Source organism: Coniosporium apollinis (assembly GCF_000281105.1).
Source record: "Coniosporium apollinis CBS 100218 chromosome Unknown supercont1.47, whole genome shotgun sequence".
NCBI lineage: Eukaryota > Fungi > Ascomycota > Dothideomycetes > Coniosporium > Coniosporium apollinis.
The window spans coordinates 184,760-202,056 of NW_006913309.1; the positions used below are offsets into that span (position 1 = coordinate 184,760).

Genomic DNA, 17,297 nt, shown 5'->3' on the forward strand with positions numbered 1-17,297 from the left:
TTTGTTCTAGTCATGGTATGAATCGATGAATGGGATAAGGAATTGATGGAAAAATTGCAATGAATGTCATTGAATTATAGTTGTGATAAGGCTGCCCTTTAGCAGCGAGTTCGCTGTTGCCTGCTGCGCCGCCTTTCAGCTTCAGCGGGGAAATCCATTTCCCCGCATATCGAACATCACTCTTCTAGTGATGGCTTCAGCTTCCGAAGGGGAGAAAACTTACAGCAATCCTGCATTGGGATGCATTTCTAAGAGTGCTCGTAGCTTCGCCGTCGGTGCACTCTCGACTGGTCGGGAAACAGATGTCACGTGACATGTGCCATCCTCTCATCCTGATAGCTTCAGTGCATTGAATGTGCCCACGGTAAATCCGCAATGGCACTGGCACAGCCAAATCGTAGATTGGCACAGCAAGATAACCAGTGCCATACTAACAGCAGCGGTGGATCCTATAACCGGGTCCATGCCAACGCAGCTACCGTTACACGTGAGGAGTATCTTGATTCGGTGACTCGCTGGACTAAGAACTCAACTCTCGACGATACTAAACCCCCTCAGATGGGCCACAAGATGTGACACTCGCCTACAGACTGACATTCTTCCCCTCCTCCTTCAGCCTCTTAATCTCCTCCCGCACCTTGGCCATCCTCTCAAGGCTCTCCTTGTCCCAGTACTTTTCTCTGTCATACTCCTCCGCGTGTTCCGGCAGCCCGTCCTGCAGCTTCAGCCACTTCTGCTTCGTCGATGTATAGATGTGACATTGCGGCGGACAGACATTTGGGTCGTCCAGCGTGCCGACGCGGACTGTGCGCAACGGCATATCAGACCCACCACCGTAGACGCTCCAGACGGCGATGTAGCACTTGGGACAGCGGGCAATGCACTGGCCCTGACCTGTCGCCGAGGGGATGTTTGTAAGAATAGGGTCTGCGCCGAGGTTGGTGTAGCGAGAAAGCTCGATCGTGGCATTGAGGACAAAGGCGGAGCCGGTCTCGCGTTGGCACCCTGCTCTTGGTGTTAGGCTTGAAGTCTGTTGAGTGCTGTTGGCGCACTTTGGTGCGAGGACGCACAGGTACAGTGGCAGGCGTGGCACATGATTGGGGCTGTTTCCATGCGGTATCTGATGTGACCGCAGTCACAGCCGCCTTCAGCTGGGAAACCGGTTGAGGCTGCCATCTCGCTATAGTGAAATTCGGCTGGATTGTCGGACTACCAGGGAGTGAACTCAAGTCTGAAAGGAAGTAAATCTCCACGGAGGGTGAAACCTGTCAGTGCTGAACCGAAGCCAGATCATATACGAAATCCCGAGACGCTAAGAGCACAAGAAATTTACCATAGGGCGTGAAATGTCAAGCCCGCTTCATGAGATCTGCCCTGCACGCGTCGCCGCGACACGCCAAGTCACCTGATTCCAGACAGCGTGATGGCGGCCATACTGATGGACACCAGCCCTGGAGATTCATCTCATGGTGAGGCGGTAGGATCAGAACATCGCTGTGTCGAGCTTATTGAGGACGAAGTGAGTTCAAGGGAGGTTCGTGATCTGGTGGTGCCAACGGCGTGACGTCATAGGCCAGGCACGCGCTCACGCGTGCGGTCCCTTGATCCAACGTCGATGAGAGCTGCCTGCACTTTACACTGACATACGTGCTTCGATACGTTATCTGGGGAGTCTTGATCAGTTGGAGCTCTACTCCTCATAGCACTGCCCGGTGCGAAAATCTCAACCGATTTGATCTGACTTTATATACAGTTCCAAAGCATCGACTCGCTCTTTGCATTTTCAAATTCGTCCCCTTGAAACATCGTAACCCTCTGTCACTGCAACATGACTTCCGTATCTGACTCAGTGATCTTCCGCAAAATACTCTCGACAGAGGAAAGCGCTGCAGTCTGGTCCGATAAGACTCGAACCAGCTACTACCTCAGTTTCGAGGCAGCGCTGGCCAAGGTCCAGGCAGAACTCGGTATAGTAGGCCATTGCACATTACCGCTCGTACAGCAAGCACAAATTATCGGACTACTCTGACCTGCATTGCTTCAGATTCCTCATAAAGCGGCAGATGAGATCGGCAAGCACTGCCGACTGGAAGAGTTTGACTTTGAGGAGTTAGAGAAACAGACAGTAACGATAGGGTACCCTGTTCTACCGGCAGTCCAACAGCTGGTCAAGAATGTCAATGATGTTGAGGCTGGTCTTGGAGAATGGGCCCATTGGGGAGCTACAACTCAAGATGTCACCGACACGGCCACAATTCTCCAGCTCCGCGACACGCTCAAGATTGTCGACTCTGATCTCACTACTATAATTCTGAGTCTGGAGGACCTATGTCAGAGATATCGGGAAACGCCGATGGCCGCACGATCAAACCTTCAACAAGCGGTACCGATGACCTTCGGGTTCAAGCTTGCCCGCCTCCTGGCCACGTTCAAGCGCCACGAAGCACGCTTGAGGGAGCTGTACCCGCGTCTCTTAGTCCTAGAGTTCAGCGGCGCCGCCGGGACACTCGCAACGCTATGTTCTCACGGCCACGACAAAGCTTTGGACTGCCAGGAACTCCTCGCGGCGGAACTCGGTCTTGAAGTACCTGACATTGCTTGGCACACCGAACGTGACCGCATCGCCGAAGTTGGAAACCTTTTCGCCATGCTGACTGCCACCTGCGCCAAGTTCGCATTCGATGTAAAGCTCCTCATGCAGACGGAGGTCGGCGAGGTTTCGGAGCCGTACAAGCCGCATCGTGGCTCGTCTTCGACCATGCCACAGAAGCGCAATCCCATCGGCTGCGCCTACATCACGGCCATGGCGGCTACTGTGCGGCAGCTCGCCGCCAGCCTTGTGGAGGCGATGGTGGAGGATCACGAGCGCTCGACTGGGCCCTGGGAGATTGAGTGGATCGTGCTGCCGCAGATTTGCACGCTTACGTGTGCAACCTTGAAGCATGCGGCGGAACTGCTGGCGGGACTGGAAGTGCACCCAGACGCTATGGCGAAGAACCTTGAAATCACCAAGGGCACGATCGTAAGCGAGGCGGTGATGATGGGGTTGGGGAAAAAGATAGGCAGGCAGTACGCGCATGATCTAGTGTACGATCTCTGTCGTCGAGCGCAGATGGAAGGAAGACCTTTACTGGACCTGCTGGTTGAGTGCGAGGAGGTGAAGCTTGAAAGAGAAGAGTTGGAAAAGCTGTGTGATCCTGCAAACTATCTGGGGTTGAGTGTCGAGATGGTGGACAGGGTGCTCCGGGCGTAAGGTTGGATCCATCAGCCACGGGGTGATGGTGCAGAGATGTGAAGTGACGCCGGACAGAAAAGGCTTCACCGCAGACCCTGGGACCCAGGGCTGCAGCAACGATAAACCTCCCTCTGAGATCATGGTAATGCTTCACAACGCGGTCTGAATAGCTAACTCAAGGCATGTCATTCTGTCCTTCACTCCCGAGATTTATCGTGGCGGCTGATCATAGATTACTCTGTGAAGTCGTGGTGAACACTAGATAGCTATGCGCAATGAGACTGTTTTCCCGCTCGACGTGAGATCAACGTCTGCATTGCGCTATGCACGAGATTTTGTGCTTTGGAAAACAACATCTCTCAGCAAGAGATGTCACAGAATGTTAGGATTTCAAGTCAACCAATCGGAGCCCTGAGCGTGCGCTTGGTCAGCACCACTCTCTTGATCAGCATCTGTTTTCTCAATACCTATCGCCTTGCTTCACGTCAACCTACATATGTAGGCTGCTGAGCAATCTTGCTGACATTTTGACTGCCAGGCTTCATCACCGAAGCATTATGGGTACATATGCTGCTGCAAGCCTCTATGGGCTCCCCTCACGACCGCTGTGAAATCCGCGACTTCTGGCACATCTTAAGCACTGTACAATTGTCCGCTCGCGTCGTAGCCCTTTGATTCCTCCATGGCTCCTGCAGGCGGAAAACAAGCTCGTGTTTACCGCTTCAATGAGTATGGCGGACCCGAAAAGCTACAGCTGAAGGAGGAGGAGGTTCCTTACCCCTCTGCCGGGCATGTCCGCGTTCGGGTCGAGGCAATGAGCCTGAACAACGCCGACTCTTTGTTTCTTGCCAACCAGTACCTCGAGCCGCCAGCCTTACCTTCGAAGATCGGCTACGAGATTGCCGGGACTGTGGATGCCATCGGCGAAGGTGTCAAACAATTCAGTGTTGGGGACCGCGTCAGTGCGATCCCCGCCTTCTCAGTAGCAGAATACGCCAACTTTGCGGAGCTCACTGTGCTGCCGGAACGCGCCCTCATGCATACACCGAGGAATCTCGACAAGATCCAGGCCGCCAGTTTCACCTTTGCCTACTTCACCAACTACTACGGCCTCTTCGACCTGGGTCAGTTGAAGCCCTTTCAAACGGTCTTGATTACCGCTGCGAGCAGTACAACCGGTCTCGCTGCCATCAGTATGGTTCGCGCGGCCGGCTCCACTGTCATAGCGACGTCCCGCTCGAGCGCAAAAGCGGACGCGCTCAAGAAGGCCGGAGCGAACTACGTGATCGCGACCGCCGAGGAAGATCTTGTCGAGCGCGTGCATGCAATCACTGGAGGGAAGGGAGTTGACATCGCATACGACTGTATCGCTGGTCCGATGAGCGAGGCAATAGTAAACTGCGTGCGTCAGTTTGGGCACTGGGTCGTTTATGGTGCCATGGATTCGTCGCCGGTTCCCTTTCCTGTGCTTCAGCTCATGGTCAAGACAGTCAAGCTGGATACGTTCATGGTGTTCGACTTCACGGGCCATCCGGGCCTGAATATACCAGCCAATGATCAGGCGCTGGCGAGGGCTATGGAATATGTCTCGCGCGGAATTGAGAGTGGGGCCTTGCCGATTGTTGTCGACAAGGTCTTTGAAGGTTTGGAGGGCCTTCCAGATGCGTTGAGGCGTCAGCAGAAGGGCACCGGAACGGGAAAGATTGTAGTTGAGCTGTGAACAGTACGAACCGAGGTGCGGATGAACAAATCATTGTAAAGCGGCTTCATCTAGAAAATTGCACACTAAACTTCGTTCTTTGTAGCGTGGTGATGGTGGTAATGATTTAACACTCACGTGACCATATCCTGCCGACCGCCACTCATCCCCTCATCGCCGTCCAGGGGCCACCCGAAAAGGCCATTGCTAATAGAGTTTGCAACCGACTAATCAGTAAAAAGACGGGAAGATTGCTATTCCCACAGAATCTTCAAGCTGTCCCCAAGCTTGCTACCGTGCAACTCACCATGACATCTCCTAGTGGTCGCTGGAAACAGTGCGTCGCCTTGCTAGACTCACAACTCCGACTCCACTATCTTGACTGCCCCCCACCATCAAACACCTACAAAGGCACTATTCTCCTTGTTCATGGCTTCCCCCAGACATCGTATCAATTCCGGCATGTCATCATCCCGCTCGCCGATGCTGGCTATCGCGTTCTCGCACCTGACTATCGAGGCGCAGGCCGATCTTCCAAACCAGCAAGCGGCTTCACCAAGACAGTCATGGCCGCTGACCTGCTAAAGCTCATACGCATACATCTCAACATTCGCGAGCCAGTCCACCTGGTCGGCCACGATATCGGCGGCCTCATCGCATATGCCTACGCCTCACGCTACTCCGAGCATGTCGCCAGCGTTGCTTGGGGCGAATGCCCGCTACCTGGCACATCCGCGTACGAAGCGAGCAAGGACTCACTGTGGCATTTCTCGTTCCAGAGCGTGCCTGATCTGCCAGAAGCGCTGGTCGCTGGGCATGAACGAATCTACCTCCAGCACTTCTTCGATACAGAGTCATACAACAGTACCGCAACCTCTTTGCAGGATCTAGAACACTATACGTCAATGTACTCGCAACCTGGGGCGATGAGATGCGCGTTTGGCATATACAGGGCATTTGAGAGAGACGCGGAAGAGAACAAGGTCTGGGTTGAAGAGAAGGGGAGATGTCGAGTTCCGACGCTGGCGTTGAATGGTGCCATGAGTCCGATCGCGGAGATGGCCGAGAGGTCGGTGGCGGAGGTTCATGAGAATGTTCAGATAACGCGCGTGAAGGAGTCGGGCCATAATGTGGCAGAGGAGAATCCGGAGGACTACGTGAAGAACGTCCTTGCTTTTATAGAGAAGCACTCATCTACACAAGGAACAACGCCCTAGGAGAGGAAGAGGATACTAAATACAATTTGGTGTCCGATCTAGCCGCTTAAAAATGGCTATGTAAATAGTGAACTAGCTATATTAACTAGCCAGGTACACATCTAGGCCCAACTCGGCTAGATACTTTCCGACCCGACCTCGTACCTTTACTCTGTCTCTCTTCTCAGTATCAGCATTCTAATACCTTCATCATAATCCCTTTTTGCAATAATACGGTCCTGCAAATCAAAAAGCTGGGATTCTACGACCTCTCCACAGAGCTACTGCTACACCTCATTGATCAGTTGGATGCGACCGACATAGCCTCGCTCTCCAGCACTTGCAGGCTACTACGAGAAATTATCGAGCCAAAGCTATACCATAAAATCGATTTGACTTAGACTAACAATAATTACTTTAGTAAAGACCCAGTTAGCAACCTTAGGATTAGTTCGCTGTACCGCAGCATCACGGAGCGTCCGGCGCTGTCTGCTCGTATCAAATAGGTCCGGCTAGGTTACGACCTCAACGATGATTACTGCAGACCCATGCTTCATTTGAAAGATTTGACAGAGGACGAGGTAGAGAGAGCAGTGGATGCTGTTGGTGCGATGCGCGTTTTAAACGATAAAGACTGGAAGGTTCCCCTGGCAAAGGAAAACGTAAATGTCTGGATCGCGCTCTTCCTCTCGAAATTACACAAGCTGGAGGATCTGGAGATCGACTTTGGCCTTATGCAGATTCCTCAGTTTTTGGGGCAAACGTTAAAACATGCAGCCAGGTGCAAAAAAGCAACTGAGCATGTTTCCCGCTTTCAAAAACTCAGGAAGTCAGTTATTTGCCCCAACGGTCTCGTACAGTCAGAAGAGGAGGGCGGTATGCCGGCTGGCTGAGGATTATATCCTAAAGTCCAATAGCAATATCCGTGCAGTCATGAGGCTAGGTATTGAGTACGGGTGGTCAGAGAGGGCACCCTATCCGTTTGGCGGCCCAAGATCGTCAGAATCGAACGAGACGGTTGCGAAGACTTGACCGCGCGTCAGACAGACATGGTGAGCCATACCAATGCCAAAATTATTCGACCACGACAGATAAGGAGTTAACATTGCCTCTACTATTTTTGGCTATTCTGCAACGACGATGGAACGCCAGTTGCCTGGGTTACACTACCCTGCTAGAGGATTTCGCCTCAGATAGGGTTGCACATGTCCGTTCATTCTCGGTCGAAGCAATAAAGCTCTCGTCGGACATTTTATGTCAATACCTTGCTATACGCGAACAAGGCCTCCATTGCCGCGAGCTGCGCGCCTGGTGCGACGAGAACTTTCCTTCTCCACAGACGCTCAACGACATGACTTCCAACAGGTCGCAATACCTTTCCTCTCTCTCAAGGGAACATGCTTCATCCCGGTCAGCTATACGTCCAGTACCTCTTCCTCGGCATTATACAACCACCATAACGGTAACGATACCCTTCTCCGTGCCCTCACAGCTAGCTTCTTCAATTTGCAAATCGCGCGCATTGAGCTGCCGGAAAAGCGCTTCGTGGCATCTGTTTCTGGCGCTGTGGAGCAGGGTCCTGAGGCCAAGACAATAAGGTACTGTACTTCAACTAGTAGAATGGGCGTGCTCGTGCATCCGAGCTCAACGTCGTTCGCTGCGCAGGGATTCCCAGGTGGAGCGGGGTTCATTAGCTACTTTAGCAAGATGGGGACGATTAAGGTCTTCATACGCGAATTATCACGTAAGGACCCCCTACTCGAACTCTAGAGCATGATCGAACCATGATCGCAGCCTGTCGAAGGTAAAAGTAGATATGGCTGACGTGAAAAGAACAGCACTTAATGTATATATCCTCCTTCTCTTCTCCGGCCCGATCAGCCTCGACACGTTCGGCTGCGGCTTGATCGTTGATGGATGGCTCCACTTGAGAGGCTAGATGGGCATAGGGGTGCTCGTGTCGAGATTGAGGGTGATGCTTAATGAAGTGTTGGCGAGGAAGATCGATGATCCGGGAATGGATTTGGGAAGCAATGAGGTTGTGATGTGGTAAGGAGACTTGTGGAGTTGGATGGATGGATCGGTGAATAGTATGGCTGTGGGTCTATGGCATTCAGGGTGCTATATGTGTGGTATATATTAGGGACAGTGGGATAGAGGCGCGTTCTTAGAAGACAGAAATGCGCACACGGCTGGCGTCAAGGGTAGTCGTATCTATTTATGTTATGATCAAGTTGAAAATCTCTTTAAAGATCCGGTTGAGTGCGCCTTAAAGGATCAAGAAGCCCTTCTTCCACCCTATCCTCGCCTTTACAAGCAACCAGTAGCATCTTCTCGAACCTCCCAATTTCAGGAATGCGACCGCTTTCCCATAGAAATCCAAAACTCTCATATGTGACAAGAGAAGGTTCCGAACTCTTTGTGGCCATCTGCCATTGGGCCTTTGACTGCAAGCCCCAAAGTGCCGGTTGAGGTGAAAGCCGAAGTTGAGAGAGTACCCCAATGACGTGGCAGTAGCCCTGTTTCATCGCAAAGTAAATGCCCTTCAACATGAAAGAGCACAAGACGGTGCGTCGGACGCTCTCAGTGAAGATCCATAGCTGCCAAGGCGACCAACTGAGAGGTGCTTCGCTCGTTGTTCGTTGCCGGAGCTGGTCTACCCAGTCGTCGAGGATAGCCTCCTGCTGCTCAGCCATGGCGCGCTGACGGATGTTCCCATCAAACAGCCTGATGATTTGGAATAGTATCAAGACTTGAACATGCGCGAGATTATCTGCAAAATCCCATGAAGTAGGCGGTTCGAGTAGCTCTTGGACGGCGGCTTCCAGGACACGAAAGACAATGTCCTCGTTTGCAGAGTTCTTGCTCATGTATGCTGCGCATACAGAATACCCACTCCGGATCTCTTTTCGCATTTGCTCGTGGTATAGACGCCGATGGATAAAAGGCGTCAGACCGTCACGCACAAACATCTTCGGATAGCTTGACAGCTCCCTCACGCAGTAGCGCAGCTGATCCTCGGTCATCGCCGCCGTTGCGGTCACCGCAAGTCCGAGGTTCTGACTTAGGAGCGGGCTTGAAGTTGACCCCTGTGAGAGCACTCCTTCAAATCCAACTAGCAAGTTGAGATCAGAAGGTGACCACGATGGGGTAAGTAAAGGTAAGGCGGGCAACTCTTCTGCTTGACCGGCACTGAACACACCAAGGCAGCGGTTGTCTGCCTCGTTCAAGCTGGGCAGGTCAGGAGGCGCTGCAGCGTTGGCTTGGGCAGCTCCGTTAAAGTATTCGCAGGCAAGCGCTCTCATTGTGCAGCGGGAACAGGCCGGATACGTTAAATCGCATCGACGCTTCGACTGGAAACAGGCCTGGCACGATCTGCGGCGGGAAGACATTTCGCTTTTGGGGCCTCTGAAGGCGAGAGAACTGGATTTTCAAGGAAGGTCCAAGCTATTCTTGCTTGCAGTATTTTGGTCGCCGGAGCCGGGGGTCGGTGATTACCTCACTATTTAACCGTAACCACCATTTTGAAGCCGTAAGGCCGCGCACGCGTAGAAATAGCCGTATATCATCGAATCCATGATGTTTTAAACTTGATGCTACTGTTCTTTGCATAACGTAGCTGCATATCTTGGCGGAACGTGTGAAAATCTTAACTGTCTTAAGACGGGGTTTAAGTAAAGGTTTAGATAGCTGCGCGCCGCGCGCTCAAGGCTTCTTAAGGTTATAAAGTAAATAGAAATATCGTAATACCTCTTCCATATATTATACTCCATTGTAACCATCTCGTAAGCAGTAGCGGGCTCTAAGGGCACGATTTTCTGCAGAATACTGCAAGCGACAGTAGTAGAGCGGCATGCCGATGCTTTGACTCAGCCTCGATGCGGAGCCCGCTGTTCCCATCAAAGCACCGCTGGACACGCGTTCGTGCGCCGCCACCTATGCGGATCTCTGCTGCTGAGCAGATGGATGAAAGACCACAGCAAGTGAACCTCCAGGATATTTCGCAGGATGGGCTGTGCATCCGCAAGACCTATGCTCATCGTCTTGCGAAAATATCGTGTCTAGAGCCTACGGGGCGACATGTGCCAGATACATGCGGCGGAGACAATCAAGTCTCCGCAAGATCCATCCTACTTGCGACCACTAAGCCCGCAATGACGGCGGCGCTGTTACGGCCGTGGTGGAACTCCACGCCTTTGGGGGCGGACATGTGCGGGTCGCGGTCGTGCACGCTTCTCCATTTTCATGCTATCAGACTGCTGACAGTTCGCAGTCTGTGGGCTTCCGGGGGGACATCATTGACGAATGGATAGTGCACATCCATCGCTTCAGTCTATATAAGGAGCGGTTTCCCGTATCCTGTTCTCGTGTTATAAGATAGTTCCTTCCATCGCGCAAATATCATCGAAGCATCAATCCTTTCTCTAATTACATCGAGATATCATGATGGAGGGGCTACTTGTGATTCTGGGCGCTACCGGTAACCAGGTAACATCATGTCCTCTGAGTCTTGAAGCATAGCAAAGTTTGACTCCATAACTGTCTCACAGGGCATGTCTGTCATCGAGCGTGTACGCGAGCAGCATCCCGCACTCAAGCTCCGCGGCCTCACTAGGAATCCTGACTCCTTAGCCTCCCAGCTCCTGAAGGCGAAGGGTGTGGAGATGGTAGCCGCAGATATGAGCGACGAAGAGTCTCTCGTGGCAGCGTTCAAGGTTCGAAGACCCATTGTTCACTCAGAACACGACTCTGTGCTGAACGATCTTCAATACTGACGGTCGCCAATAGGGAGCCACAGCCATTTTCGCTATGACAGACTTTTGGAAGCCTTTTTTTGCACACCTATCGTCTGGGCACCCTGACCCGTGGGTCGTCTCGGAGACCGAGGAGGTCGACAAGGGAAAGAAAATTGCTCAGGCTGCCGCGACAACTCTGTCGACGCTGACGCATTTCATCTTCTCATCACTCCCGGATCCAGTACGATCGTCTGGTGGTCGCATACGAACTCTAGCCCACATCAATGGGAAGGCAAAGATCTCTCAATATATCGAGAACCTGAGCCCAGATCCGGAAGGAAGGAAACTTGCTGATGTGACGATCAGCTTGTGGTGTGGCTACTTCATGGAGAATTACATCGAGTTCGACATCAACAAGCCAAGGAAGGTAGGCTTACGGCGGAACCCTCAGAAATCCGTCCAATGCTCTTCCAGACTTACTGAAGTACAGCGCGCTGATGGCGCCTTCGTTATCTCGAACCCGGCAAATCCATCCATACCCATTCCCCATCTTGCAGCCCGTAACGATGTGGGACTCTTCGTGTCTGCATTGCTCAACCACCCTCCACAATCATTGAAGGGAAAACCAGTAGTAGCTGCGTCGACAACTCTAACCTACAAAGAAGCTGCGGCAAACTTTTCAAAAGTTTGTGGCTACAAAGTCAAGTATGAGCAGATGCCAGCGGGCCAGTTGACCAGGTCCCTGCCGGGGATTGGGGCGGTATTCGAAGACATGTTCAATTATCTCAACGATTTTGGCTTTTGGGGAAACATGGAGACTCTTAATGCTGACGATGTGAGTTTCGTTACAAGCCTCGCCTTACGTGCTAGGAATCATATGGGCCACCCGTTTGCCACAACACATTGCTAACGATTGCGGCTTGTGTAGATCCAAGTCAAGGGGAATCTGACGACCTTTGAAGACTTCGTCCGTCAACACGACTGGGCACGCTTCTTTGCAGACCCAGAATGATTGATTCACTCGTAATCAACTTGGGACTTTAGCCGCCAACCGGGTATGCTGTAGTCAATGGCCGACACGTAGCTCTTAGAACTCTCCTATTCGGCATTCAAGCGTTCTAAACGTTAATTCTGTGCTCCATATTGTACTATCGTATAGATTGAAGAATGAAGCCGATCGATGGCAAGCAGACATTATAGTGTAACCGCTGGCCTCCACGTACTCCCTCACGCATCCAACCCATTCAGCTCAACCAACTGCCTACAAACCCGCACAATCTCACTCTCTCCCCAAGCTCTTCCGGGCGCTCAACCACCAGCACTTACCTAAGTTCACATTACGGTACCACAACACCTCGAAACGTAGTGCCGTTTGGGTGGGTACAACGCTGCGCACTGTCCGACAAGAGCTTCACTCGGGCCTAAACGCACCGCCGCGAGGTTTATGAGACGTAAACTCTTCATCGGAAGGCTGCGGACAAGGGTGTGGGCACAAAAGGACGCGGGATTTGTCGGCAAAGCTATATCCCAAGGGACCGCCGACGTCGCAACTCCCGGCGGGTGCACAACACCACACTTCGCCGTGGGCTACGTCTGGACGCAATGGGGAATCACAAGGGGACGTCTGAGAGGGACAGCGACGGGCAAGTATCACACAAGTCTGAGAGGAGATGCTGTCTGGCGTCGTGCAAGGAAGCTCGGACAAGCTGATCTTTTCTGGCCCTCAGCCTGCCGCGAAGCTCCGCCTCGTTGCGTAGCGGAAAGCCGTTCTGTAGCGGCCAGTGGAGTGCCGTGCATCGTGCCTCAAACTCCGCCTTATTGCGCATCAAAATGCGGTGCGCCGTGCTGCAGAGGCCAGCAAAACCAAGGCCACGTGAAATCACTCTCCGTGTCCGCCGCGCGTCTATTCCTCGGTCATCTCCCTCACTCTCATTTCGCGTGGAGACAACAACTGATGGCTTGATCCGGGATGCCGGCACTGATCCACGCTGTGTAATTATCTGGGCTTGAGCGTCGAGATGGTGGCCAGGGCGCTCCGGGCGTAAGGGTATGTTCAGTCACACAGTCATGCTGAAGAAGAGGCAGCGAGAGCACGGGTGAGGAAATAACGAGATTGCTGAGCTTCTGGTTGTCCGTCCTATCAAGTCAAAGTCCTCCCTCAGTATGCGCTCGGGACAGCAAGATCCGTCCCTGAGTTAAGCCATTCGCCATCCATTACCATCTTCATCCATGAGTTAAGCCGCCTTCCATCCATGAGGTGAGCAAGAATCCATGCACGAATCAAGCCACCTGTCATCACGCTTCCACTGTCCTTCGCATTCCTGAGTCAACCCATGCCCCACCTACTGCGCTGCCTCGCCCTTGCCGTCGCCGGTTTGCTTGATGAGTGGGGCAAGCCAGCGTTGGGTGACAAATCGCATGATCAAGGCATACTGGTAGAGCGTTCATTCGAGCTCGGGGGGTTGTCTCTTAAGCACGTCGTAGGACTCCTTCTAGTATCGGACCCAAGCCTCCTCCTCCGGCTTCATGGGTGGGAAGCGTTGGCGTAGTTCTTCCAAGAAAGCGGCATCTCTGCCCCTGACAGTCATCTCCATCTCTGCCACATCGATCGAGTTAGCCTTCTCGAACTCCTTCAACTGTTCGACCTTGTAGTCCGCATTGTAGGCCTGGCCGAGGATGTCGGTGTAGTGTTCGATCTTGATGGCGATTAGAGGCGTCTGATCGGGGCGAGGAGTCTGATCGTCGAGAGACATCTCGAACATTGTGTCTGCGTCGGGTTGGTCAGTTTCTTTTGCTCAGCGAAAAGTGAGTGAGGTTGAAAGATGCAAGCGGCACTGACCTTGTGATGGATTTTTGAGACGTAGGTGGGGGATTGTGCCAGGAGGGGACTCCCGCGGATTGCGTTCTGGTGCTGTTACGTGTGAGTGAGCGACGGCCTTGTAACGGACGAGAGACCTACTCGAAAAGGGATTGATGGCGGCTTGTGTTGAGCGAGGTGACCGTGTCGAGATTGGCACATAGAAGAAGAGCAGGATGAAAGTCGAAGGCGATTGTGTGAAGCAAAGAGCGAAAGAGTGAAATGACCATGCGATGTACGAGCGCTTCGTTTCCACATGTTGCAAAATGATTCTGATTCTGCTTTCCAATTCGCTTCCGTCTGAATGAAGCAATTTCCCTGGATTCAAAGATGTTACAGGCCTGTTACTATCTCGCAGGCAACCCGAAAAGAGCGTACAAAACTGCATGTCCCGTCCGTCCTGCGATCCTGCTAAACCAGCAAACCTCACCGAATCTCATCGAGCGGCTTCACGAACCGTCAAGTCGGCGCGCCTGCAGCATTGCAAAGCACGCCGCGGTGTACGGCACGTCCTGCCTGGAAGGCAAGTCCTCCAAGGCAATCTCTATGATATATTCAACTCTATTGCGCGCCACGGTGCGGCGGCAAGTCCTACAGGAGCTTCCGACGGAGTTCACAAAACGCAGAGGACATGGCATCCACGAATCTGTAAAGGAAGCGAACAGGGACTTCCAAATTTGTAGCTTTGTGGACAATATTCGACAAGGATGTAGACGGCGGGTACTAGAAGACGCGTGACCGTTCTTGCCCATCATTGTAGTGGATCCAGATGACTGCCAGTGGCCGACCTCGCAACTTCCCAAGAGTCGCTAGCACTAGATTTCCGAACCGCACTCTCGCAGCGTGGTGCATTGTTTGTCGGTTCACAGACGGGTACCGGTTGGTCGGAATGATGCATTCTCCTAGAGGAGCCTAAGGGTAGCCCGAAAAGCCTGAGACCTGAGACCTGAGACCTGAGACCTAAGACGCTGAGACGCTAAGACACCGAGACCTAAGACGTGGAGACACTAAGATATTGAGACATGGAGACATGGAGACATGGAGACATGGAGACATGGAATTACTCTCCGTATCCGCCGCGGGACTATTCCTCGGTTATCTCCCTTAGTCTCATTTCGCGTGGAGACAAGAGCATGCTCTGTTTATCACACTTTGTGCGCTCTATACTTACAGAAATCTTCCTCCAGAAAAGGAGGGCCGCTAAAGGGCAGGTCCTTCCGCTACCCTAGTAGAAAGATATGCTAATGCAGCGGAGGCCCACACAGTAAAGGCTCGAGGAATCGCTCACCCTAAGGCGGCTGTAAGTCATCTTCCTAGAGTTAAATCTCTGAGCGTGAGAGCCGAGAGCACGTGATTTGATTGAGAATTCGAGACGCTCTTGAGTCTATTCTCTCAAGGTGGCTTCCTGAAGCTGCCATTTCCAACGGGGCCTAATTGGTCTGCTGCTGGCTCCGCAGTCCCACTTTGTTGTATCCTGCCCCAGGAATCGTCGTACGTGGCTCTCCGCCTGGGCAGTTTGCGCAACTCCTCGTGCTGCGGCTGGGGGTACGTCTTCCGCTACGAAGCCGGGCCTGTTCTTGATCATTAACCTCGTGCCAGCTCCTCTCACCGTCACCGTTCCGCAGACCCCCCTCGGCCCCGTGGACATTTCACGATTCCCGCGAAGTCCGGCATTCACACTCGCGGACATGATGCTGGGCAGTTTGCCAATCCTATGCGCCGAGCGCGTTGGGAGGCTCACAGTCGGGTATGAAGTAGCCGATCATCACTCAAGATTACAAGGGGAAGAGCTGGCGGCCGGTCTTGCTTCCGCTGGGAGTCACCCTTACGGGCAGCTGGATGTGCTGGAAGGGAAGACGGGGTAACCGCCATGCATAGGAGTACTCTGCCGTTGGGGATCTTCCCGGTGAGGATACACGGCTGAGGGGGCGATATTTAAGGTGCAGTGGATACGTATCTCGTCTCGATGACATCAGCGCCTACAGAGGCATCGCCGTCTCGCTGTCTCCCGTAAAAAATGTTCTGATTCATGATGTCAAGCCTTCAACGCGCGTCCACGTCATCGCGGCCAGCTTCTCCTCCCGCCTTTCCGTAGTCTGGGGGTTGTATGTCGACCTGAACCTTGCATCGTATACGCCTCCCCGCCTTACTCCGGCTTCACCTCACTCTTAATAGCGGCCGTTCCCATTCGAGCTTCTGTTGCCATGATTGACTAATAGTACAACCTACTGCGCCGGTGAGGGTGCGTCAAAGTATCCAATGGCGCTGATGCTGATAAGGAGCTGCCCGCAGAGCCGATCTTGTCGAGTGCGAAGAATCTTCAACACGAATCCGCAACTCTGCGCTAAGATCCGGTTACGAATGTCTCGATCCTCGAGTTTGGCGGTCGCCCTCTCGCGGTGATCATGTGCAGCCCTCCTTCACCTGCGATCCAGGTCACCAGCACACGCGATGTACCTAGACAGTAGCGTCTGCACCGTCTCTTCCACGCTACCAGGCCGTCCCCAGCCCATTCCCTGAGATCACTTCTCGTTCCGACACCGGCCATCCAGACAATCCGTTCCGACCAACTTCCTACTTGAAGGCCCCGTTCTTAGCCGACGGCTCGGATGCGTTCATCACCAGAGCGCCTATTCTTAAGTACATTAAGCATCCTCCGCACTCAGCCGCGAGTTAAGAATCACTGAGCATAACTCAAAAATTGCCTGCGCCTTTAATAATCTGAACATACAGCCGTCGCCTGATGTCGTATGCGATGCATTTACCCAGTCTCCTACGCGGCGTTCAGACAAAACGCATCATTGCGAAGCATCCCCTACAGCCAGCACGGGTGGCAATTCACTCTGTAGGGCATCACCGTGGGTGGCTAACTATTGACCCCCTGCAGCTTCTACCCGTTAATCATTCGCTCACGCTCGATAGAGAGGTCATGCTCAGGTAATCGGCTGGAGAAATTACGTGCAGGTCTCTTCCCCAGGCCTCCTCCCCGCACATGACGCCTTGATGCGAGACCTGCCAGCGCGTGGTTCAGTGCCGTCTCCGCGGAGGAAGGCTTCAGCAAGAGAGCCCTGCGTCCATACGTCGACAGTGATGAACTCTCCTCCGAAGTCCTTTCTATACGGATGTCCGTGAAGCCCCTCGTGTGGGGAGAAGTCCATCGAACGGTGCCGCCCGCAGACGCCCGCCTTTAAACTCTCGTCCTCAGGCTCTCGTCCATAAACTCTCGTCCACAGACTTCCCTCTGCATGTATTATCCGCAGTTTCCCCTCCGCGGGTTCCTGTCCGCAACGCATAGACTCCCGTCCTTAGTATCTCGCCTACAGTGATTCATCCGCACGTATTATCCGCATGTCTTGTCAGCAGGTTTTCGTCCGCGGATTTTTGTCTGCATATCCTCTCCGCGGCTTCCTGCCCGTAACACGTAGTATCCCATCCTCAAAATCCCGTCCATAGGTTCCCCTTTGCATATCATGCCCACATGATTTATCCGTAGGATGCTATCCGCAGATGCTTGTCCGTAGCGCCAGGCCAGCTCGACCAGCCCGGGCCGCAAAATCCCGTCAGATTGTAGAGT

The 17,297-nt window shown here is 53.0% G+C and overlaps 7 protein-coding genes across 7 annotated transcripts; 4 read left to right on the forward strand and 3 right to left on the reverse strand.

The window, feature by feature from the left end:
- Positions 1-583: 583 nt before the first annotated feature.
- Positions 584-1,095, reverse strand: W97_07992 (uncharacterized protein; the record flags this gene model as incomplete). The annotated part of the gene is made up of 2 exons (XM_007785861.1): positions 584-1,005; positions 1,071-1,095. The coding sequence occupies 2 exons, from the start codon at positions 1,093-1,095 to the stop codon at positions 584-586; spliced, it is 447 nt and encodes a 148-aa protein (XP_007784051.1).
- Positions 1,096-1,828: 733 nt separating this feature from the next.
- W97_07993 (3-carboxy-cis,cis-muconate cycloisomerase) lies at positions 1,829-3,253 on the forward strand (the record flags this gene model as incomplete). Its single annotated transcript, XM_007785862.1, has 2 exons — positions 1,829-1,972; positions 2,045-3,253. The coding sequence occupies 2 exons, from the start codon at positions 1,829-1,831 to the stop codon at positions 3,251-3,253; spliced, it is 1,353 nt and encodes a 450-aa protein (XP_007784052.1).
- A 664-nt stretch (positions 3,254-3,917) lies between these two features.
- Positions 3,918-4,955, forward strand: W97_07994 (uncharacterized protein; the record flags this gene model as incomplete). Its single annotated transcript, XM_007785863.1, has 1 exon — positions 3,918-4,955. One exon carries the CDS (start codon positions 3,918-3,920, stop codon positions 4,953-4,955), a length of 1,038 nt encoding a protein of 345 aa, XP_007784053.1.
- Positions 4,956-5,242: 287 nt separating this feature from the next.
- On the forward strand, positions 5,243-6,151 carry W97_07995 (uncharacterized protein; the record flags this gene model as incomplete). Its single annotated transcript, XM_007785864.1, has 1 exon — positions 5,243-6,151. The coding sequence occupies one exon, from the start codon at positions 5,243-5,245 to the stop codon at positions 6,149-6,151; it is 909 nt and encodes a 302-aa protein (XP_007784054.1).
- Positions 6,152-8,376: 2,225 nt separating this feature from the next.
- Positions 8,377-9,435, reverse strand: W97_07996 (uncharacterized protein; the record flags this gene model as incomplete). Its single annotated transcript, XM_007785865.1, has 1 exon — positions 8,377-9,435. The coding sequence occupies one exon, from the start codon at positions 9,433-9,435 to the stop codon at positions 8,377-8,379; it is 1,059 nt and encodes a 352-aa protein (XP_007784055.1).
- A 1,248-nt stretch (positions 9,436-10,683) lies between these two features.
- W97_07997 (uncharacterized protein) lies at positions 10,684-11,878 on the forward strand (the record flags this gene model as incomplete). Its single annotated transcript, XM_007785866.1, has 4 exons — positions 10,684-10,845; positions 10,919-11,293; positions 11,357-11,701; positions 11,795-11,878. The coding sequence occupies 4 exons, from the start codon at positions 10,684-10,686 to the stop codon at positions 11,876-11,878; spliced, it is 966 nt and encodes a 321-aa protein (XP_007784056.1).
- A 1,480-nt stretch (positions 11,879-13,358) lies between these two features.
- Positions 13,359-13,628, reverse strand: W97_07998 (uncharacterized protein; the record flags this gene model as incomplete). Its single annotated transcript, XM_007785867.1, has 1 exon — positions 13,359-13,628. The coding sequence occupies one exon, from the start codon at positions 13,626-13,628 to the stop codon at positions 13,359-13,361; it is 270 nt and encodes an 89-aa protein (XP_007784057.1).
- Positions 13,629-17,297: the final 3,669 nt, after the last annotated feature.